Source organism: Halichoerus grypus, chromosome 10 (genome assembly GCF_964656455.1).
Source record: "Halichoerus grypus chromosome 10, mHalGry1.hap1.1, whole genome shotgun sequence".
Taxonomy (NCBI): Eukaryota; Metazoa; Chordata; class Mammalia; order Carnivora; family Phocidae; genus Halichoerus; species Halichoerus grypus.
The window spans coordinates 124,566,342-124,589,726 of NC_135721.1; the positions used below are offsets into that span (position 1 = coordinate 124,566,342).

Sequence of the window (23,385 nt, forward strand, 5' to 3'; positions counted from 1 at the left end):
GTATAGTCTTCGGGCTGACTGGCAGCTGGCTGTGCTGCCCTCTGAGGACCTCTAGGCCGGGAGCAGATGTTCTTCTGGGGTCCAGGAGAAGGGAAGGAGGTCTGAAGGTGCTCGGGGGGGGGGGGGGGGGTTCTTACCAGCTCAGCAATCTCTCCCAGTATCGGGCCTCTGCCCCACGGGCCTGCCCTGCCATTGGGCCGCCACACTTTACAGAGGCAGGGTGGGCTGCACCGTGGGGCTAGGCAGCTCTCGTGAGCTGTAAGCTCCTCCTTCCTTCCATTTCCCAAGTCCTTGCGGACAAAAGTAAGATGGTCAGGACTGGACTCCGGTCCCTTTATTGAGACTGAGGGGCCAGTGGGTCCATCCAAACAAAAATAAATCTCTCTCCCCAAAGCCTGCCTGCAGGCTAGGGCACCCAGCATGTCCTGGCTGGGGCCCGTGGTTGTCCCCTAAACCCAGGAGCACAGGTCTGGCTCTCTCAGAGTGACAGGATACCGGCTGCTCAGTGCCTGGAGACCCTAGGTGGAACAGGGAGGTGAGTCCCAGCGGGTCCCCCCAACCCCCACCCCCAGCACGGCTGGCCCCAATATCCACGGTCTGCGTTGGGCCCTCGGGGCTCAGTCATCAGTCAGGGTGATGACGTCGTACTCGATGCCCTGGTGCTGCAGCTGTTGGATGTGTTCAGGCACCGCCTCTTCTGCACCAAACAGGCCCTGGGCTTGGGCCATGGCAGCGTCGGCCACTGCTGCCAGGGGAGGGGAGAGGACAGTGAGCCACAGGCCCCAGAAGCTCGGCCTGGGTCCCCATGGTCATCAGGCTCCCGTCCCATACCTGTGACAGCTGAGTGTGCAGCGGCCTCCAGTTGGGCCTGTGTGACCAGCTGCTGGCCTGGGGACACAGGCACATACTGGATCTAGAGTGGAGAAGCCAATGAGATCCGGCCTTGGAGGGGCTGTGCCCCGGCTCCCTCTGATCCCCCCAAAGGCCCTACCTGGGACTCCTGAAGGAAAGGGGCCCCTTGTTCATACTGGATGTGTGTGATCTGGCCCTCCTGTACCTGGAGGGAGGAAGGCAACGTGACGACCGAGGAGGCTGTACGCCCTGCCCTCGCTCCCCACTCCGCTCAGGCCTGGCCTACCTGGATGTGATGGCCCTCTGGAACCACCACGTATTCCTGGGGGAGCAGGTGTTGGACTCCATCCTGGGAGATGATGTACTGTACCTGGAGAAGGGTGGAGGAAAGGCAGGTGCTGAGGCCCTGAACCGGGAGCTTAGCGAGGAAGACCGAGCAGGGGCCCAGGGACACCCAGCATGAATGATGGCAGCTGCAAGCACGGACCCGGGGAGGGGTGGTTTGGAAAGTACTGTTCCTCCCCAAAGCAGGGCCTGGGGGCAGGCGGAGGCAGGGCAGCGCTGGCCCGGGTGCTCACCTGGTTGTCGGAGGTCACCAGATGCTGTACTGTCTGGCCGTCCGCGGTGGTGATCTCTTGGATGTAGGTGGCTTCTTCCTGCCAGGACCAAGCCAGCTCCAGCCTCGGCTCTGTGTCCCCACCCCGGCCTGTGACCTCCCAGCCCAGGCACTCACCTGATTGGTCACGGTCTGCTCTTGGGCCACGATGATGTGCTCCTGGCCCAGTGCCTGCTGTAGCCGCTCTGGGCCCAGGACCCCGTGGCTGGACTGGAGAGCAGCTGGGCACAGAGGGGAGGGTGCTCACGCAGGGACTCGGGTGGAACCTGACAAGGCCCCGGCCCCCCACCCTGGTCCCCAGGGGCAGCTCACTGTGCAGCGTGGCCAGTGTCTCCTCGTCACTGTTCAGGATGATGGTCTGGGTGGGGGTCCGGGCTGGGGTCCGGGCAGTTGGAGTCCCCGTCTTTCTCCCATCAGGACTGTGCAGCCGCTGGATGTGGAACTTGAGGTGCCCGTTCCGGTTGAAACTGAGGGGAGGGGGAAGAGGCTCAGGGGCGGCCCCATCACGCATGCCCAGCAGCCCCCGCATGCCTGTCCTCCGCCTCACCGCTGCCCGCAGAGGTGGCACGCGAAGGGCTTCTCATTGGTGTGCGTCAGCATGTGCCGCCGCAGGTCCTTCTTGTTCTTGGAGGCAAAGCTGCACTGGGTGCACTGGTGGGGCCGCAGGCTCGAGTGCTGCGCCATGTGCGCCTGGGGGGGGGCAGAGGCGGGGGCGCTGGCTGGGCGGGCACACAGCACCTCACGGACAGGGCTGTCTGGGAATCTGTCCACAGGGGGACGGGAGCTGCGCCGGTACAAACCAGACCGAGATCTGGTGCTGCCGTGTGCGGGGAGAGAACAAGTCCCGGGCCCCTGCCGTTAGGTCACTTAGAACATCCTGTCCCTGCTCCCAGACTCCGTTTACCCCGCATAAACGCGAGATTCAGGTTCAGATGAGGGAACCTCTGAAGGGCTCTCCCAGCCCCGACGTCCTAGGGCTCTGGGCCCTGCTCCCGTCACCGAGCTGCTGTGAGGATTCTGGGTCTGCAAACGGTAATCCTTGGGGGAAGGACTCCCGCCCAGAACCTGCCCTCCTCACCGTCTCCACACTGTTCGCACCACCTTCCTCGTACCCTGCGCTCTCCCGCTTCCTGACAACTTGCATTTCCCTAAGCACGCCCCCTGCCGCCGCACCGGCGCCTCTGCCCCTCCGGCCCGGGTCGGCCAGCACCAGCACCAGCAGCCCAAGCCCACACGACCCGTTCCTGTCTGCTCTGCCGTCTGCACTCTGTTCACACCAGGGACACTGTGGGGCGTCAGTCACCGTGTCTGGATGGTTCCCCACCAGACCGAGCGCTGAGACCTCACGGAATCCTTTGTGACCCTAGAAGGGGGAGAGGGCCTGGCTCGGGGTGCTCAGTTAAGGTCTGTTACACAAACAAGTGGTCGAATGAGTGCGAGGGCAGGCACAGGGGGCGGCACTTACCCGGACCTCGGGCCACTGGCGGGCACTGAAGGGGCAGTCGGGGCACTTGAAGGCACTAGGCCCGGCGTGGGCCCGTTTGTGACTCTCCATCTCTGCTCGGCCAGGGAAGGCCTCAGCACAGATCTTGCAGGAAAACTTCTTGGAGGAGGCCGCGGCTGCGGACGGTGGCGACGGCGGCACTCCCAGGCTCAGGGCTTTGCTGGCCACGGGAGGTGGGGAGGCAGAGCCCTGGGGGTCTCCCACCCGGTGGGTCCTGGCTGGAGATGGGGGCTCAGAGCCATCTCTGGGCAGCCCCCCACACTGTAGTAGGGGCCACTTGGCTCCAGAGGCCAGGGAATCCGGACTTGGGAAGGAGATGGAGCCATCTGCAGTCAGCTGTAGAGAGACGGGGGAGCGTGAGGTACTGGGGAGGACTGGGGAAGGATGAGAAATGGGGGAGGGATTGGTACCCCAAGCCTCACCTCGATGTGGTGCAGCTGGGTCCCGTCGGCTGCCATGATGTAGTGGGTGCCAGCTTCTTTCAGGGTGTCGCTCACAACCACAGCCTGGGCTGCCTCCCCTGGGGGCTCCTCGCTGTGGGCACCGAAGAGGGGAGGAGTGAATTCTAGGAGGGGACAGAAGGCCACAGGCGTCCCCTTCCCCAAGAAAGTCATCAACTGAGGGGGTGACTGCCACCACAGGTGGACTCCCTGAAATTCCAGCTGAACCTCAACTGTCTCTTCCGTAAATAGTGACCACAGGTCCAATGTATCGTCCTGCTCAACAGTAGTCATCCGGCTCCTTTGAAGGGCAGGGCGGCAGTGAGGCGGAGAGCCCCAGGGGTCCAGCCCAGGTCTGGCCAAGTGCGGCAGCAGGAGGGCCAGTGGGGGGGGGGGGCAGGCCTGGCAAGTACCCAAAGACCAAGAGCAGATGGCAGACGCTGACACTGGGCTGCCCGCTGGCTGCCCGGGGATCTGGATTCCTATCCCAGCCACACACTGTGGCGCTTCAGTGCTTGGATTCAGGGCTTTCTCTGACCGCCCCGGAGTTCAGGGAGCATACAAATATTTCTGCCCCGAACTTGCTCAGTGCAGAGGAAGCCGAGTGCGGCTGCCAGGCCTCCCGTGCCGGCGACGAGCCTGAGCTTGCCACGAAGCTCAGAATGGACAACCCCTCAGGATCACCCAGAACAAAGAGCACGTGACTTTAGAACCAAGGGGTCGACTCCTCGCTTACTGCCTGTCTGACCTCAGGCAAGTCACTCAATGTCCCTAGCCTATTTCCTCACTTGTAAACAGAGAAACGTGGATCTCACGGGAATGGTTTAGGTGAGTTCCGAACGTCCAGTGCCTGGAACATCTAAGCGGCCAAAAATTAGTAGCTTCCAACCTCCTGAGAAAGATACGACTCCTATGGCTAATTATGTTACACGTATTAGGATTTTTGCCTCCTGCCCCTAGGCTCCGGTGGGCAGGGCCCTTATCTGAGGCCTCCCGGCACGCCGATCAATCACTACAGGGGGCCTTGCAGGCAGCAGGTCTCACCTGTAAGGCGTGCCAGGAGCTGATGTCCCCTCCTCCATAGGGGGTGCCGTGAGGACGCTGTAGCCAGTCCCACCAAATGGACCAGGTGCCAGGGTGATCTGCTGCAGGTCAGGGGCGCCTAGCTGGCTCTCTGCTGCCACGCTGCCCCCCGGCTCGGCCACGTGGAGGGTTACCACTTGCGGAGTGGCACCTGCTGGGGAGGGCTGCCCACCAGGGGATGCTAACTCTGCTTCCACGTCCTCAGACTTCACCACGGCCACCTGTAATGGACCCAGTGGGCATCAGGAGCAGGGTCTGTGGCAGAGGGTCTGGTGTTCAGGGCCCTTCTCTACCTCAAAGCTTACCCACACCCAGGCGACCCAGTGCTGCCACCACCCATTTGTACAGCCCCAACTGTGTGTTCTTTCTAAAGCATGCTCTGACTCTCCAAGCCCCACCCAGCAACTGGAACTAAGTAAACTTAACAAGACCAGGGTAGCACAATACTGCCCTCCAGGGGCAGCTGGGTAATGTCTGCAGACATTCACTGGTCACACTTGGAAGTGGGGTGGTCCTGGCACCTCGGGGTTACCTGTCAGGGATGCGGCTAACCACCCCGCAACAAACAGCATGGCTCCCACAACAAAGAACTATCTGCCACTAAAGGCCAAGACCGAGAAATCCTAGGGTAAAGGGACAAGTGGCAAACCATTTAAGAAAAAAAGAACTTGACCTCACATCTTACTCCAAAGTCCGCTTCAAATGGATTAAAGACTGAAATGTAATAAATCTTTTTTTTTTTTTAATTTTTATTTATTTGACAGAGAGAGACACAGTGAGAGAGGGAACACAAGCAGGGGGAGTGGAGGAGGAAGAAGCAGGCTTCCCGCTGAGCAGGGAGCCCGATGTGGGCTCGATCCCAGGACCCCGGGACCATGACCTGAGCCGAAGGCAGATGCTTAAGGACTGAGCCACCCAGGTGCCCCACGAAATGTAATAAAAAACTACAAATATGAAGAGAAAATGTGGATAAGTATTTTTATGCTCTGGGGTGGGAAGATTTTTTCTAATCAGCAAAACAAACCATAAACTGAAATCAAAAAACAAAGAAATGCGGTATTTAACAATTCATACGAGAGAGAAAAGGGGAGTCTCCTTCATATACAAGGAGCCTCTGCAAAGTGGTAATAAAAAGACCAATAGGGGCACCTGGGCGGCGCAGCTGGTTAAGCATCTCACTCTTGGTTTCGGCTTGGATTGTGATTTTGGGGTCGTGGGATCGGACCCTGCGTTGGGCTCCGTGCTCAGTGGGGAGTGGGGAGTCTGCTTTCCCTCTCCCTCTGCACCACCCACCCTCCCGCTCCATGCATGTGCGCACTCTCTCAAATAAATAAATCTTAAAAAAAAAAAAAAGACTAATAGGAAAACCGACACAGGACGCAAACAGGTAAGTCAGAGAAGAAATAAATGGTCTATGAACATACATAAAGTAGTTCAATCTCATTTATGGTCACAAAATTATAAATTAAGACCATGAGGGGCACCTGGCTGGCTCAGAGGAGCATGCGACTCTTGATCTTGGGGTTGGGAGTTCAAGCCCTATGCTGATTGGGAGTAGAGATTACTTAAATAAATAAAAACTTAAAAAAAAAGACCATGAAATATACTTCTATTACGTGGATGAGATTTATAAAGATTGGGGACACCCAGCACCCAGTGTTGGCAAAGGTGTAGGGAGACATGCTCTAGCGGTGGTCACATAAACCAGCATCTCTCTCAGGCTTCATACCTTCAGACCCACCAATTCTACTTCTAGGAGGCTTTTTTTTAACTAAAAAACGTTTAGGAGCACCTGAAATATATGTGCACCGAAGCACTGCCTTTGATTGATTAGAAATTGGAAACAACCAACCACCAATAAAGGATTGCATGACCTACAACATTGGGACGACGGAAGGACGTGAAGACATAACGTGGGAACGACAGGGAGAGGAGGTCTGTGTGCACAGGCCAGACTCCCTACCGCACATGCTGCCCAGTGAAGAAAAGTGGGCTACAGAGGAGCATGAATCATGTGATCCCGTTTTTTTTTTTAAGACTGATTTATTTATTTGAGGGAGAGAGAGCGCATGCACATGCAAGCAGAAGGGGCAGAGGCAGAAGGAGAGAGAATCTCAAGCAGACTCTGCATTGAGCACGGAGCCCAATGGGAGGCTCTATCTCATGACCCTGAGATCATGACTTGAGCTGAAACCATGAGTCGGATGCTTAACTGACTGCACCACCTGGGCGGCCCTGTGATCCCATGTTTTTTAAGGAACACAATGTCCCTGTGTTACTGTGTACACGGACAGAACTGGAGAAATGCTTATTAGCCCATTAACAGTTGGGATGGGAGGGATGTTAAGGACTTTCACTTTCTGTATAGAACATTTCCTAATGTTCTATGTGGTTTTTTTTACAAACATATGTTTTTGTAATCAGAAAAAAAATGCATGATGTACTGGCACGAGAAGAGCAGACAGAGCAATAGAACAGACCTTGTCTGTATACGGCGTAATCTAGAACTTGATAAAGTGGGCATTTCCAACCACTGGGGAAGATTATTTCATATACTGCACTGGATAACTTTTGGGAAAAAAAGTAAAGTTAGTCCCCTACCTTTCTACATACACCAAAAATAAATTCCAGGTGGAGTAAAAATTTAAGTGTAAAAAATGAAACTCTTAAGAAGAAAATACAAATGAACGTTCATATTATCTTAGGGCGAAGGAGGTCTTTCTAGGGAGGATACCAAAGGCAAAAACCATAAAAGACTGATTTAACTACCTAAAAATGTACAACTTCTGGGGTGCCTGGGTGGTTCAGTCCTTAAGCGTCTGCCTTCAGCTCAGGTCATGATCCCAGCGTCCTGGGATCGAGCCCCGCATCGGGCTCCCTGCTCGGTGGGAAGCCTGCTTCTCCCTCTCCCACTCCCCCTGCTTGTGTTCCCTCTCTCGCTGTGTCTCTGTCAAATAAATAAATAAAATCTTAAAAAAAAAAAAACGTACAACTTCTATATGCCACCAAAGGCACTACTGTAATCCTAGGAAGCTCTCCAGGTCCGACACCAGGCTCCCACCTCCACAGAGTTGTGTCTGTCCTCTAGCCCCGTGGCTCGCTATTGCTCTAAGTTCTTGGAATTTATCATCTCAAACACAGATTCGACATGTTTTCACGAGGCTCAGAGACAGGAGGGGCTAACAAAGCTCTTTGGCCTCAGAGGAGCGGGGGCGGGCGGCTGGGAGGAGGGAGAAGTCCTGAGGAGCTCAGGGAGGATCTGCAGGCCAAGAGAGGCCAGAGCGGAGAGAGGCCTGGGGGCCCCCCCACCCCCCGGCTGTGGGAGGCGTCGCCGGGTGAGGGCGCCAGGCTAGATGGGAAGCTCCGGGTGGCTGCAGAGCTGGGAAGCCTGCGCCCGAACAGGGCCTCAGAAGCCACAGGGGCGGCACTAACCACTCGGCCTGGCAGAGGTCGCGGGGGACTCGAGCTGAGCAGGAGCTCCTCTGACCTCCCTGGCACATGGGGGCCCCCTTCCTCCGCGTCTGCTCCTGGGGTTTTGGCGGACAGTCTCCTGGCTAAGTGGGGGTGCCCCGAGGGCAGGGCGCATCTGCCTCTTCACCCTCCTCCCCTCCCAGTGTCCAGTGCGGAGCGGGCACCGAAGGTGGCTGCACAGGGGAGGCGAGGCGAGGCGAGGCGGCGGCCCGGGCGGCTCACCTGCAGGGCTGTGCCCCCCAGCTCCCGCTGGGCACTCATGTTCAGCAGCAGATCCAAGGCCGTCTGCGTGGCCATTGCCGTGGACTCCTCAGCGCCTGGGTTGGGTGAGACCTGAGCCTGAGAACGGCCCACTGCCCCCTCTCCCTCCGCGGGGCCCCAGCAGGAGCCCTGCCCCTGCCCCCAGCTGCCCAGGCTCCCACCTTCCCTCAGAGCTCACCCTGCTGGTAGATGATGGTGGCGCCACCAAGCGTGTCGGAACAGAGCAGTGGGGGGGTCTCGGGTGCCTGGAAAGGTGCCGCCTCAGGGGGAATCTGCGGGGTGGGGATGTGGCCAAGCCTGAGAGGGGGCAGCTCGGATGCAAGCACTGACTGCCAAGCACCTCCTTCGGGTCAGGCACTTTACATCGTTGGCTTGTTTCATCGTCAACACAACTACGTCTCAAGGTATTTCTCAGCTCAGTGCTACCAACGAACTAACCGAGGCTCAGACAAGCGGAGCAAATGGCTACGACTCCACAGCTAGTAAGTAGAACTGGGATCTGAACACAAGACTGACGTGGGAGCCTGTGTTCTACCAGCACATAGTGGTGGTCCATCTCTTGTGGCACGGCAGGGGGAGGCAATGTCCTCAACTATGAGACTATCCTTCTCGGCCTGCCTCGCAGCTAGGTCAAGTGTGGCCTTGTGGCTAAGCAGGAGCTTCTGGTTAAGTTCACAGGGAAGACAGATGGAGAAATGGCAGGCTTCCTTTTTGCCTTTCTCCCATCCCTTCCTCCTGCTTCTTGCCTGGGATGTGGCTAGAAGGCTGGAGCTCCTGCAGCTACACTGGACCATGAGGCAACCACAAAGATGGAAGTCATATGCCTAGGATGGCTGGGAAAAAATATTGAGAGAGCTTGGTCCCTGATGACTGGCCATGGAGCTGCCACACTAGCCCTGGGCTGCTGACCTCTGGACTCATTTTTGAGAGAATAATAAACTATGACCACAGTTAAGCTACTGAGATCTCATTCTCTGTTCCTGCCACTGGAAAGCCACTCCCACTCCGAGCTTAGGGCGGACAGGTCTGTGACCTCATCTGCCCTTTACCACAGTCGGAGAGGCAGGGACCATTTTCTTGTCCCCAACATGCCAATGAGGATGCTGGGGACGGGAAAGCTGACAGGACACGGTCATCCTGGCCCATACCCCCCAGCCCCTTCTGCCTGCTTGGCTGAGCTCACCTCAGGAGGTCCCGGGGAGCGGGGGGGTAGTCCGGGGGCCGCACTGTGCTGCTGCTTCAGCTCCTCAATCTGCTGCAGAGAGAAGAAGGGGCGACGGCGCGAAGGCGGCTCCTCGGGGTGGCGCCGCCCCCACTCCTCAAAGCTGCTCGCGTGCCGGCATCGCACGTGCAGGCGCAGGTTCTTCTTGTGGCGCGTGCTGAAGTGGCAGTACTCGCAGGCAAAGGGCTTGGCCCCTGTGGGCACAGGCGGACGGACGCTTGGGCTACCCCCCCGACCCCAGGAAGCCCTCCACGGGCCCTGCGACCTCTCCAACCGTCTCCCGGCCAGGAGCTGGGCGAGCACTTGCTGCAGCTCGTTCTGGCGGGCCAGGCCGGACGGGGACCGGGCCCACCTCCCGCACTCACAGTCTTCCTCCGAGTGTCTCCTTTTCACGTCACAGGACCACCCGCTTCTCTTACCAATCATCTCCCCCAGGTAGACGGGAATCGGCCCCACAGCGTGTCTGATCTCCCCCAACATGCCCATCAGAGGCATGGGCACCAAGGAGTAGAGAGAATCAACTGTTTTGTGCACCTTCTGCATGCGCGAGGGCGGGGCCTCCGTCCAGCACCCAGCAGACGGGGCTTGCGGAACACAGCTCACTTTTATAACCACCACATGGTAGGTACTCCTGACGCCCCTTTCACAGCCAAGGAAGGCTCAGACAGGGCAAGGTGGCCCATGACCACGCAGAGCTGAGGAGAGAGGGTGACACCTCCAGGGCAGAGTCCCTTACAACTGAGCAGCCGGGGCTGAGGCTGCGGAGGGGGAGGAAGAAGACAGCGCTGAGCCTGCGACTGGGGGCAGGGAGAGCTGAGGGCTCCCCACGGTGGGGCGGGGCGGGCCTGACCTGTGTGCTTGACAGCCACGTGGGAGAGCAGGAAGTCCTCCCGGAAGGTGCGGTAGGGGCAAAAGCTGCACTTGAATGGCTTGTCACTGACATGGGACAGCTGGTGGTTCAGTAGTGCCTTCTTGTCCTCACAAACGAATTCACAGAACTCGCACTTGAACCTGGAGATGGTGAGAGGGAGGGAAGCTCAGCAATAGGGTGGGGTGGGGTGCTCCGGCCCCGGGGCCTCCTTGGGGATGTACCTGCGGTTGGCGACAGCCTGGATGTGCGTGAGCAGGTGCATCTTAAAGGTGTAGCGCTTCTTAAAGGACTTTCCACACTGTGAGGGGTAGGGTGAGTTAGATGGGGAACTGCCTAGGGAGACCCCTTCACCCTGCCCCCGGCCCTTGGCGCCAGCCACCTTGTCACACATGTGCGGCTTCTCCGTGCTGTGTGTCTTCATGTGCTGCGTGAGTCTCTTCTGCATCGGGTACACACGGCCACACACAGGGCAAGGGAAGGAGCTTAGCTTCGGGGCCTGGGAAGGGACAAGAAGGAACCAGATGAGGAGAGAGAGTGAGACCTCACCTCCTGCCCCCACCCTCACAAGCGGCCCTCAAGCAGGCTCCCTTCCTAGGCCAGGGCCCCAGACTCACCGGATCTGGTCTCTTCTTCCTGGGGGGCAGAAAGGCATAGGAGTCAGACCGTTGCTTCCCCAAGCCCACCTCAAACCTTCTCACGCTAACCAGACCCAGTCTCAGCTGTGAGTGTCCCTACTGCCCAGTCAAGCCCTTCTCTCAGAACAGACTTTCCCCAAGTGGAGTTCACTAGAAAATGCTAAGAGGCACGCTGTAAATAAATTCTAGAATGGTGCCTTCTTCCTTTCTTTGTCACAAAACGTGCATTTTAAAGGCCCTGAGAAGTCCTGCAGAAAGAGTTGGTGAACCAGGTGTTTGAACTGGTGTCCATAATCTTACCTCCTCCCCCCCGCCCCCGTCTGCCCCGCCTTTTTTAAAGAAAACCCATAAGCATCGTAGAGAACAGGCTTTCCCACAAGCACAGTTTGAAAGTCACTGCCCTCATGGATTCCTGTATCCAACCTCTGCTCACACTGCACCCCAAGAGGAGTAAACTCCTTCCTGAAGCTGCAGGTTTAATGACAACTCTGAGCAATCACAGGGCCCCTAAGGATTTGCTCCTCTGCCCATCTGTCCTGTGTGTGCTCTGTCCGTGCTCTGGGAGTTGGGAGTCTATAAGACCTTTAGATGATTTCCTGAGCTCCCTTATAGGTAGACAATTCCCTTTAATCCCCTCAACAATGACTGTCCCCATCTTACAAAGCTCACGGCAGGGAAGAGACAGAACAAGAGCCCTCCAGGCCCTGCTATTGCTCTGAGCCAAGTGAGCTGGGATGAACAGCAGTCTGTGACGTGCTGCCAATGGGGTGGCCCGGGGCAGGTGCTCAGTAAGGGGGAAACACGGCTGTGGTGGGCCTCCACTTCCCGCCCCTCACCCCCATGCACTGACCGGTCTCGACTGTGCACGGCTGCGTGCCGGACCACGTCCTTCCGGTAGACGCTGGTATAGCTGCATTCGTCACACTTGTAGGGCTTACTGCCCACGTGGTTGAACATGTGCTCCTAGGACAGAGGTGAATGGATGGTGGGCTGGGCTGGCCTCCCCTGCACCCCCCAACCTGTGCCCACAGCCTTAGAGCTGCCGTGGGAGCAGGCTCCCAGAACAAGGGCGAGCTGCAAGGGCCGGAGCCTATGAGGGCTGGGGACTCTCCCCAACAAGGGCACCTACTCTGCACCAGGCCCTGGGCTGGCTCACCATCTGACAGACGCAGAAACTGAGGCTCAGATGGAAGTGACCTCAGCCCCGAGCGACTCTGTGAATGGCGGAGCTTGGAGCCAAACCCAAGCAGCATGGCTCCAGAGCCTCCACCCTCCCCACCCCACTCGGGGACAACCCTCCCCCAGCAGAGTTCCCGAGAACACCTTCCAGGTCACGGGCCTGGCTGAGGGAGGAAGAACTGTGTGCAGAAAGCACAGGGGCTCTGGCCTGTGGTTCAGGTAGCCCCTAATGCCCACGACGGCCAGCTCTCTGCCTTACTTGGGCCAAGCCAAGCCACAGTTTCCTGGGTCAGTAAAATGGGCCTACTGATACCTACAACCTCTTCGGGCTGCGTGAGCATGAAACTCGAGCATGCCTACCAGGCCCGGGTGCTGGATAAAAAACGGCTTAGGGTTGCAGCAAGTCCACTGGCACTTTTGGGTAAATGGTATAAAAAGGAACTCCTTCCTTGAGACACAGTACTGCCATCTACTGGGAAACTTTCTAACACACTGAACGAGACAGAACCACAGAACCGGTTTTACTGCCATCTGCCAAAGTGTGTGGTGATCACGCAAAGCTCTGCTGTGTGCACCGTGCACAGCACCTCTGAGGACGAGACACCACCATGCAGTGTGCAGCCTGCACAAGTGTCCATGGCGCCCACACCTGAACTCCTTCAGTACACGGCGGCACACCACTTAACAGGCCCCGCGAAGGAGCAGGAGGGTGCCAGCCAGTGGCCTGTGAGCGCCACTCCCTCTTGGCACTGCCCGCCAGCCCTCGCCTCTGTCCCAGGGCCCCGCCCCCCCGCTCCGCACCTTGAGTGAGGACCAGCGGCGGGAGCGGTAGCTACACTGCAGGCACCTGAAGAGCTGGGGGTCCCCGGCCTCGTGGGAGTTGACGTGGAAGCGCAGGTCCTCATGGGACAGGAAGCGGGAGCCGCAAATGCGGCACAGGAAGGGCCTCAGGAGCGGTTTGGGAGACTTGTAATAATACCTGCCAGGAGGGCATTGGGGAGAGGTCTGGCTGGGCCGCGCCGCCGGCCGTCTCCCCCACCCCGTCCCTGCTCTACATACTTGCGGTATTTCTTGCCTAGGAAGCGCCTGGAGGGTCTGCCCCGGCGGCGGGGCGGGGCGGCGGGCTCATCCTGGCAGGAGGGGGCCGCGTTCTCCGCATCTGACTGGCTCACGCTGGGGTCCACGGGGGCCCTGTCGGCCTTGCCCAGGGCAACCAGGCATCCTGGGCCCGAGGAGCTGGGTGCCTCGGGCTCCGGGGGCTCTGGAGGGCTCTGTCCGCTCTGGGAACTCACTAGAGGCTCTCCTTCCACACCTGCCACGGACATGATCCCAGATCAGCCACGGACACACCAGGACGGATGTGGACAGGTGTGCCAGGGGCCAGCCAAAACATCTCCCTCAAACACGGTCACAGGCCGCCGATGGGCACGTCAGGTCACGGACAGGCGCAGGCGGCGTGGACGCAGGCCCGCCCTGCAGCTGGCCCCCTGCCAACACAGCTCCCGCCCGACGGCCCGCAGCAGCCTGTCGAGAGGCCCGCACGCCAGCTGAGCCCGGACGCGGGACGTCCGTGCATCCTCGGGCGAAGCCTCCGGCCCGAGTCTCATTTTCCCATCTGTCAAGTGGAGAGGATAACTGCTGTGCTAGTGACCTCATGGGAACATTCTAGAGTCTGGCAGTGACAGCAGGTACTTTAACACTGGTCTTCCCTAGGGAGGCTGGGAGGCTGGAGGGCAGACGGGAGGAAGGGAGGAGACACCACATCACCGTACACGCTCACAACCTCTAGAAGTCTGAACAATCTGAATGTGTTCCTTATTCAAAAACATCAACAGTACTCCAACGTAATGTTTTAAAAATGGAACGTGGGGCGCCCGGGTGGCTCAGTTGTTTAAGCGACTGCCTTCGGCTCAGGTCATGATCCCGGGGTCCTGGGATGGAGCCCCGCATCGGGCTCCCTGCTCCGCGGGGAGTCTGCTTCTCCCTCTGCCTCTCTGCCCCACCCCTCCCCTGGCTTGTGCTCACTCACTCACTCTCTCTCAAATAAGTAAATAAAATCTTTTACAAAAAACTGAGAAGTGCTAGGGCGCCTGGGTGGCTCAGTCGTTAAGCGTCTGCCTTCGGCTCAGGTCATGATCCCAGGGTCCTGGGATCGAGTCCCACATCGGGCTCCCTGCTTGGCGGGAAGCCTGCTTCTCCCTCTCCCACTCCCCCTGCTTGTGTTCCTGCTCTCGCTCTCTCTCTCTCTGTCAAATAAATAAATAAAATCTTTAAAAAAAAAAAAAACTGAGAAGTGCTCTAGACCACGCTGGCACCATCCTCCTGACGGGGCTGCTGCCCGTGCAGGCGCCTCCCCCTTGTCAGAGCTCCCTGAGCTCGCCGCTTCGGGTGTGTGCGCTCTCCCGTGTAGATCTTAGTATGAAGCTATTTTAAAAAGGATGCTAAAAAAATGTAATGATCTCCCCCAGACCACATATACAAAAACAGCTACCACGTATTTTTGTATTTATACCTTAAAGCAATCCTGAAAGGCAGGTGCTGTCACCTCCATTCACAGAAAGGGGACAGGGGATTCAGGAGGCAAAGTCCCACGCTCTGGGTCACATAGCTAATAGGTGGCAGAGCCATCATGCCCGTGGGCCTTTCTAGTCCCCAGCCGGTAACGCTCCAAGCCAGTGCTCCCTGGACAGTTTCAGGCCTCAGACTCGTTCTCATTTCAGGAATCCTACTTAAAACTTATCTTCTTGGTTTAGTTATAAAGGTTCACACTTCTCCTGTGCTGTAAGATACCTTACCACTGAGGATACAAAGCTGACGTATCGCTTCTTAAGTCAGGGCTTCTCAAGCTCGGTCCGAGAGGGCTGGCCCTTTATGAGGCCTGCGGGTCCCCCCTGCCTGGCACACTCACTCCCCAAGGCTCTACAGAAGGAAGCAGGGAATGAGGCCACCCCTCAGCCCTACTCGCATGGCCCCACCTACGACCGACTCTCACCGTCTGGGAGGTCTGAGGTCTCCAGGCGAGGCAGCTTCCGAGGCCGGCCGGGTCTCCTTCGGGGTCTTGGCGTACTGGGAGTAGGGCGCTGGGGACGTAGCTGCCGGCCCCGGGGCTCATCCTCGGCCGGATTGTAGTCACTGTCCTCTGTGGGGACCGCAAGAGAAGGTGGGCATCAGTCCTGGACCCGCCCTTTCAGCCCTGACCCCTGGCCTGGTTTCCCTGGGAAGAGGCCCCCTTCCCATCCCTGCCTACTTCTCCTCCAAGCCCACCTACCAGTGATGCCTCCTCCAGAAGCCCTCCTGACCTCCCCCTGGCTGACTCTGAGCGCCTCTCTCCAAGCCCTTGCAACCCTTTCTCTACACCTTTCCTGACTCCTAACACTAACTCAGACAGCACCACTATGTGAACTAGAAAAAGATGCTCCCTCCTTTAGACACTTTACAGCCACTGTTAGAAAACAGCTGGAAGAAGCACTCAAACCTACAAACTCTGATGACGGTGCTCCCCAGTGCGGGAGCCGCTAGCCGTATGTAACCACTGAGCACTTACGCCTGCTCTACACTGAGCTACTGGATTTCAAAACACTAGAATAAAAAGAGAAAATAAAATAACCCACCGGTAATTATGATTAAATTTATCTCTTAACCTTTTTAAATACAGCTACAACAAAAAGTACGTGTGGCTGGTCTTCTGCTTCTGCTGGACAAATGTGAACGTGGCCCTCTTAGACGTGGTGCTCTTTTTCAGCGCACAGCCTGCACAACCGCACACAGAGGTCCTGACCCCAGAGCCCTGACTCCTGTCTTACACTGGAGGCACCTGCGGGGCTGAATCTGTGCCAAGTCCTCTTTCCCAGCCCTCCACGTGGGCCAGAGGCAGCTCAGTATGTGGAGATGGGTATGGTGGTGGCACGCCCGGGAGCGACAGTGGCCTACCCTCTAGGTCGTCGATGGCGCCGGCGTCGACGATGTCGTCGTCATCTTCCTCCTCTGGCCCCTCCTCCTCCTGGCTCTTGGCTGAGGTGCCCCACTTCCGCAGACGCCCCTTCTTCCCAGCTGCAGCTGCTGCGGCGAAGATCAGAGAAGCTCGCCACGTCTGGCTCTCGGCCACCGCCCCCCCCGAACCGCGCGCAGCCCAGCGCCCAGGCTGCAGTCAGTGCACCTGGTCGGAAGTGCCGCTCCCGCATGTGGCGCAACAGCGTGGCCTTGGTGCTGCTCCGGTACTGACACAGCTTGCACTTGAACTGCTGGACCACCACCACCTCCATCATGGCCTCCAGGCTCTGCAGGTCTGGCTCCTCGGCGCCAGAGCCCGGGGGCGGCTGCGTGGGGGAGCTGGGCCTACCCCGTGCCTCCTCCGGTGGCTCTAGGCACGTGGATGTGGGGCCATCAGCCAGGGCCTCGATGGCTGCCAGGCTGTGGGCCAAGGTGGAACTGGACATCGGCGAGGCCATGGGGGCACCTGGGGGTGGGTGAGGGAATCAGAGTGGAGGGGAAGTGGAGGGCAAGATGGGCCACGAGCGACGGCCGCCCCTCCCAGGCAGGCCCAGAGATCCTAGAACCCAACTCCCCACCAGAGTGACGGCGGGGAAAGCGGGGCCCAGAGCAGCGGACGAGCTGCCAAGACCACACACTGAGTTTGCGGCAGAGCCTCCCTCTCCGACTCCGTCACCCACTGCAGGGCTTCCTGGGTCTGCTGCCTGGGGTCTTACCATCGTCTGGGCCCTGCAGAATCAGGTACCGTGCCGTCTCGGCCCCGCCATCCTCAGCACTGGTTACGGTGATACAGCCTGGGCAGAGATGTAGGGAGGGGAGTCCTAGCTGACGATGACAACTGTCACTGTCCACCTTCATTCTGGCTCACCTGCACCAACTATGATCCAGCTGCACTGCCCCCCCCCCCGAGCCTCACTTGCACCCCGTACCTGCCGCCCGTGCACCTCCGCCCAGAGCTGGGCTGTTGGGAGGTCTGGTGTGACAGGCTGGCCCAGGAGCTGGCCTACAGTCGCACAGATGCCATGGCTACCCCAGCTGCCCTACCTCTGACCACTAAAACCTGGAGGGTTCCCCTCCCCGTCTCCAAACTCCCCCAAGGTCAAGGCCTAGCCCCTGCACCACTTTCTCAAGGTTGGCTTCCCACACCACCTGAGGGCTTTTCCAAGTCTATGGCCTTTACACACACCATTGGTAATAGAGGGTACACTGTGGTAACTCGTGAGTACGGACTCTGGAGTCAGACCATCTGAGCCTATGGCCCAACCTTGCTGGTCTCAGTGGGTCCTCTGTACCTCAGATTTCTCATCTAGACTGTGAGGATTAATGAGATACTATATGTAAAGTGCTTAGAGCAAACCCCAGTACAAAGTTAGGCATTATTGTTTCTATGTTTATTCAGTGTTTATCACGTGCCAAGCACTGTAACTGTTTCATTAAATCTTCACCTCGTTTACAAGACAGGGGCTGCTGTTCCCACGTGACACATTTAGAGTGGTAGGGTTATTTGCCTAAGTTTGTGCAGCTGCTTCTGCTGGACCCCGCAGGATATCCCTGTGGGCCGACTCCCGCTGCCCTCTGCCGGACTCACTCGGGATTAGGTCCGGCCCGATGGTGGACTCGATGATCTTGTCGATGGCCGAGCCCAGGTCCGAGGAAGAAGCCGTGCAGTCAGACACTAGCATGTTGGGGTCTGGGAGTGCGCTGGAGTGCACCAGGGCTGGGGGGCCACCTGTCGCCCCTGCCACTGGCCCATGGGACACAGAAGATGAATCAGGCAGGTAGCCGTGAGGCAAGGGGTCTGTGCTCGAGCTACTCTCAGACACTTCCTCCTGGTGACAGGAAACAAGGAGAGAGGCATTTTAGGAGCCATGATGGGGCAGGGCAGGTTGCCTGCCACCCACTAGATCGAGCTCCCTGGCCCAAAAACATGGTGAGTGGAGCCATCCACACCATCAGGCCCACTGATGACCAGTAGATGCCTTCTAGTCACAGAGCCACCAAAGAACAAGTTCCAGGGTCTCCGGCTCTGGCCAGGTAAGAGGCCGCATAATCCCCACACCCACATGTAATCCCCACACCCATACAGCCTCGAAGAGCTGTTTTCACTGGGCCTTTTTCAATCAGCTCTTCCCTCTGCCTGAAATGCTTCCCAGCTAATTCCTACCCAGCCTTCTCACCACCTTTAGCTGGTACCTCTTCTAGGAAGCCAACCCTGACCCCCCAGGCCAAACCAGGACCTCTCTGTCCTCGGTGCTCCAGTCGCCTGTGTCCCCTCATCACGGTTCACTCTGTAACATAAGGTCTCCTAGGTCAGGCTGTACTTTCCGTAAGGGCCAGGCCCACATCTGTCTTGTCCCCTGCTGTATCCCCAGAGTTCAGCACAAGCTGGGCAGGCCCATCTTTGCTGAATTAACGAAACCCTTGGACCCCAAAAGGGGGTCCATCGTTGGGCAGCTCTATACCATGATGCCTCGGAAGTCATTATCTTGCAGGTAATGACAACAGTAATGGCTGATACTTACTGAATGCGTACTATGTGCTGAGCACGGTTTTAATTGCTTTGCATGTATTAATTCATTTAATCCTCACAAAAACCCTATTGAGGCACATATATTTATCATTCCCTCTTTACAGATGAGAAAACTGAGAGCTAGAAGTAGGGTAGCTTGTCCAAGATCAGAGAGCCAGGAGGAAATGATAGTTTTACAGAACGTGTCCAAGAGTATTTCCTCCGAGGCAGGTATTCCTGCTCCATTTTACAGACAGAAGAATGAGGCTCAAAGAGGTCTCCCGGTGAATCAGAGGTAGAGCCAAGACTTGAACCAAAGAGTGAGGACAGTGGGTAGTGGAGTGGGTAAGACCACAGCGTAGGTTTGAATCCTGGCTCTGTCAGCTCTCTGTGCCTCGGTTTCCTTCCCTGCAGTGCAAAAGAGTGATATATGCCTTGCGAGGTATGAGGCTTAAATGAAAAATCCATGTTAGGGGCTTGGCGCGGTGCCTGACACACAGTAAACCAAAAACAAGGATTAGTTACAAGCCAGCCTTTCTGGCTGCTTCCCTTGGCTGCCAGGCACGCTGCCTGCGGTCCTTGCCTCCACCCACGCCGGCCAGCCCGGTCCATACCAGACAGCTACTGCCGCGGTCGGAGCTTTGCCCCACGCCAGAGTCGTCGGCCTCCGCCGGCCCCGGAGCCGCCGCGGCGTCGCTGCTGTCGGCCGACACCGCTTCAGAGGTGCCCACGCCCAAGCCGCTTTCAGAGGGCTCCTCGGGCCGGCGAGGCCCCGGGGCCGCGTCGCTACTGCTCTCCACCTCGTTCTCCTCCATCGGCTCAGGGAGCCGCCTGACAGGGAGGCGCAGGGTCTGGATCCTTCACTCTGCGAGAGGAGGTGACGCGGGCTGGAACAGGTGGGCCTCCTCCCCGGCCCGGGCAACCACGGCCCACCCAGCTGCACCCGTGTGCCCATTTCGCAGGTGCAAAGACTGAGTCTCCGACGGGGAGAGGCTTTCTCGCGTACAGAGACATGAGCCTCGGGAAAACAAGACCAAGAAGCCTGGCCTCCCAGTCTAGACCCCTTCCCATCCCCGGGAGGGTGGTCAATGGCCGGTAATCTTGACCCTTCTCGCCTCTCCTCCATGACTCCCCCAGCGTGGTTCGCTCTAAGAGCCTGCTCCGGGCTCAGTGGTTCAGCCCTTAGGCCCCCCGAGTCCCCCCGGGTGCAGGGTCGGTGGTACAGCCCGCAGGCCCCCCTGGGTCAGTGGCTCGCTCCCCCCTCCCCTGGTTCCCATGCGGAGGGGGCTGACAGCGACGGTCCCGGGGCCTGGCGACTCGGGGCTGTCCCCGGCGCTGCCTGCGCTCCAGGCCCGACGCCATCTTGTGGCGGCGCCGGGTTTCCGCTCAGGCAAGTGCGAGAGCGACTAAAGGGCCTGGGACCCCGGGGCCCTGTTCGGACAGCCCCGCCGGCCCGGGAGCTCGCCGCCGGCTATCCCCGCAGTCTGGCCCCACTTCGCGGCAGGGTGCAGTGGGGCGACCTGACTCTACCCGATGCTCACCTAACGCTTTCGTAGCCGCGCTCCTCTCCGACTCCGGCATCGACGAGGTCGCCATCCTCTTTCCCCCGCTGCGGAGGGACCCGTCGGCCCACCGTAGGCCGGGACTACTTCCTACGCCGACCCAGAGAAAGACAGCTTTCCGCTGTGTCAGAAGGTTGCCCTGAGGCCTCAGAACCATGGTCCAGTCCGGAGAGGGTCTAGTATTTTATACGTCGCCAAGTATGGGTGACACAGTCCGCTATGGGTTGGGGACTACTTTTTCTCTTGGCGGAGGGCTACACTGGGCGTGGTTATGTGACGTCACTGCTGGGCCCCCTTCCCTGGGCCGCAGGGTTGGGCGCGGCGAAGGCTGCCCCACGGTCTGGGGGCGTGGCCCTCCGTGGCCTGACCACGCCCTTCCCGGAACAGCTCCAATGGGTGTGCGGCGCCCGGGAGGTTTTGACTTGGCCGGAGAGGAATAAACATTAGTCATTTCGCCTGGCTCCTGACCGATGACTTAACGGTCTTATCGAGGCTAATCGAATCCTTGCTAATTAGGTTTGATGTGTCCTGGGAGGAGGGGAACATATAATCCTTGTACAGATGGGGAAAATGAGGCCCGGAGATGGGAAGTGGCTGGTCCTAAAGTCACATAAGGGCACTCCGGAGGCAGGTGGGATGGCTGGATTCGGGGAAATGGAGAGGAGTCAATGCCCGGCCCTTAGTGAATTTTATTCATACGTATTTGTTGCATTAGTAGAGCTGGAGGTCGAGACATCCTCCACAGCCCGCCTTTGCTCCGTGTAGACCAATGTAGATGTATTTAAAGGTCAGCAGCCCTTCAGGTATGCCCCTCTTCCTGATGCTGCAAATGCCATCTTTGACACTACTTTCTGTTTAAGCCTATTTATCATTTTGTGAGGGAACCTGGTGCCGTGGTCTGTCCCTACATCTGTGTTGCACGAGTTATTTTCCTCAACTGAAAAATACAAATGGGTTGAGGGGAGGAAGACTCTTCAAAAAACTCCTATTAAAAAAAATCAACCCTATTTAAAAAGGCGAAGGGTGCTTCCAGCTGTTATAATTTGTGTGTACTTGAGTATGAGGGGGTTTCCCTGGTCCTTTACTAGGAGCAGGTTTTGGTAGGGGGGGATAGAGCATGAGGCCTCTGGATGGGCTAGGTTCCTTCATCACCCCCTACCTCCCATCCAGCAGGACCAGGCCCCCAGAGCAGGCTTGGAAAGCTGGGTCAACAATGGCATAATGGCAGGTTGATTTTGCACTCCATGCACAAGTTTCCAATGAGGACCTGATTTCTCAGCTATCCAGAGCCACCCCCAACCCTCACCACTTGCCAGTAGGATATATCCTGGTGACCATGTCACCTCTCCCAAGGATGTTGGGGTACTCAGCAGTAGTCCCGCAGCACCCATTCCCTTCCCCAGCCCAACTAAGGCTCAATCCTAATCTTGGCCTTTGCCACCGAATCACGAGATTGCAGAATGTCGCGATGTAAAAGGTAACAACCTTATCATGGAACAGAAGAGGAGCCCAAGACCCAGAGAGGGAACGCTTTTGGCCTAAGGTCATGGCTCCTTGGAGACAGCATATCAGAATCCTTCCATTACAAAGACAAGCAAGCCAACCCTGGTTTTCTGACTGCCGATCCAGGGTTCTTCCCACCAAAACATGCCGTTTGTCATTACTGCCTCAGCTCGAGGAGGAGACTTCTTAGAAGCAGCGAAGAGGCTCTGGGTCAGAAGGACAAAGTGGACCATTGAGAAGAATGCTGAGGAGAGGAGCCAAGAGGGGAAAAGGAGGGAAGCACTTTCAGTGAGCACCTGCCACGTGCCCGGCACTGCACACACGCTTTGCTGCATCATGGTGCCCTAAGGAAGCAGGTTATTCTCATCTTCCATTGTAGAGAAGAGGAAGCTGAGGTTCAGGGAGGGGAAGTGACTTGTCCAAGGCACACCACCAGGAGGGTGTACGGACACAGGTCTGTCGGATTCGAAAGCCCCAAGCAATCTGGGTGCCATGTGTTATATGCTTAGTAATCACAAACTTAAAGTGCTCTGTGCCAGTCATCGTTCCAAGCACTTTACCAACTTTAGTTTTTGTAATCCTCGTGACCACCCTGTGAGGTACTTGCTGTCATTGACTCCACTGTATGTATGAGGAAACAGGAACAGAGCAGGAAAGGAATCTAAGTAGGGGGTAGAGCTGGGATTGAAAACCAGGCAATGTGGCTCCAGATGTCACGCTTTTAGAATGCTGTACCATTGCTCATGCAGTAATAATGGTAACAGGTGACACTTGAACTGTTCTTTCCTGAGCCAGGCAGGGCTAGTTTCCCATTTTACAGATGAGGAAGCTAAAGCCCAGAGAAAGAAAGTGACTTCCTCAAGATCATGCAGCGAGTTTCTTGGTCTAGTGGAGAGGGTTATGACTCCAGGCCAGAGCTCCTGCAGCAGATAACAGTTGCACTAGTGAGTGTTTACTGAGCGCTTACCAAGTACTCTACGTACATGAGGTGCTTTACATGCATTTTTAAACAGGAATCATCCCAACAACCAGAGATCCTAGGTACTCTCAATATTCCCATGTGACCGATGAGGAAATAGGCTCAGGAGCTGTGAAGTGACTTGTCCAAGGTCGTGTACTTGGTCAGCAGAGTTGGCCTTCAAACCCTGGTTTCCTGACTCCCAGTCCACTGCCCTTTCCTCTGTACCAGATGCCTCAGGAGGGCAACAGAGCTAAGAGTAGGCAGTCAGCAGGTGGGTGCTCCGGGCTCATCTCTACCTCCTGTCTCCATGCCCACGGCCATCTATGGGTTTAGCTAAACCTGTTCTTAAAAACCTATTTATAGCTTAAAACTGTACCACCACTTGAGATAATGAATCCCTTAAGTTGACTTCCCATGGTGTAAATTAAGGCTTCCTTTCATTTGTCCTAAATTTTTCTCTTTGAGGATTGGGGGGAGGAAAGGTGGGGCAAAGCCTTAGGACCAGAACACTTGGATTCAGAAAACAGGCTGTGGTCCGAACAGCGTTTGCCTGTGATGGCAATTCCTGAAACCCAGGCAGCAGGGGACGTTCATGCAAGCATCTCTTCGGACCATCACAGAGACATGAAGGATGGGCAGCATGTGGATTTTCATGTCTTTTAATGGATCTTGTTTCCTGTGATATTCCCAACATGTAGCACAGTTTTGCAGTCATGAGGAGGCCAC

The 23,385-nt window shown here is 57.3% G+C and overlaps 1 protein-coding gene across 4 annotated transcripts; it reads right to left on the reverse strand.

Moving 5' to 3' along the window:
* Positions 1–319: 319 nt before the first annotated feature.
* On the reverse strand, positions 320–20,671 carry ZNF335 (zinc finger protein 335). 4 transcript variants are annotated; one of them, XM_078057252.1, is made up of 28 exons: positions 20,175–20,671; positions 19,248–19,498; positions 17,713–17,953; positions 16,841–16,918; positions 16,291–16,590; positions 16,065–16,193; positions 15,127–15,273; positions 13,194–13,446; positions 12,936–13,113; positions 11,806–11,918; positions 10,935–10,953; positions 10,700–10,816; positions 10,542–10,618; positions 10,300–10,460; positions 9,411–9,643; positions 8,406–8,499; positions 8,189–8,283; positions 4,457–4,716; positions 3,395–3,506; positions 2,934–3,308; positions 2,016–2,158; positions 1,781–1,935; positions 1,586–1,689; positions 1,431–1,508; positions 1,139–1,222; positions 992–1,057; positions 832–913; positions 320–742 (listed from the first exon to the last, which is right to left on the reverse strand). In XM_078057252.1, exons 2-28 carry the CDS (start codon positions 19,446–19,448, stop codon positions 618–620), a joined length of 4,020 nt encoding a protein of 1,339 aa, XP_077913378.1. In that variant the 5' UTR covers positions 19,449–19,498; positions 20,175–20,671; the 3' UTR covers positions 320–617. The 4 variants fall into 4 exon arrangements, with proteins under 4 accessions (XP_077913378.1, XP_035931283.1, XP_035931281.1 ...); XM_036075390.2 differs by having other exon boundaries at positions 320–745; positions 16,065–16,190; positions 20,175–20,670; XM_036075388.2 differs by having other exon boundaries at positions 320–745; positions 20,175–20,670.
* Positions 20,672–23,385: the final 2,714 nt, after the last annotated feature.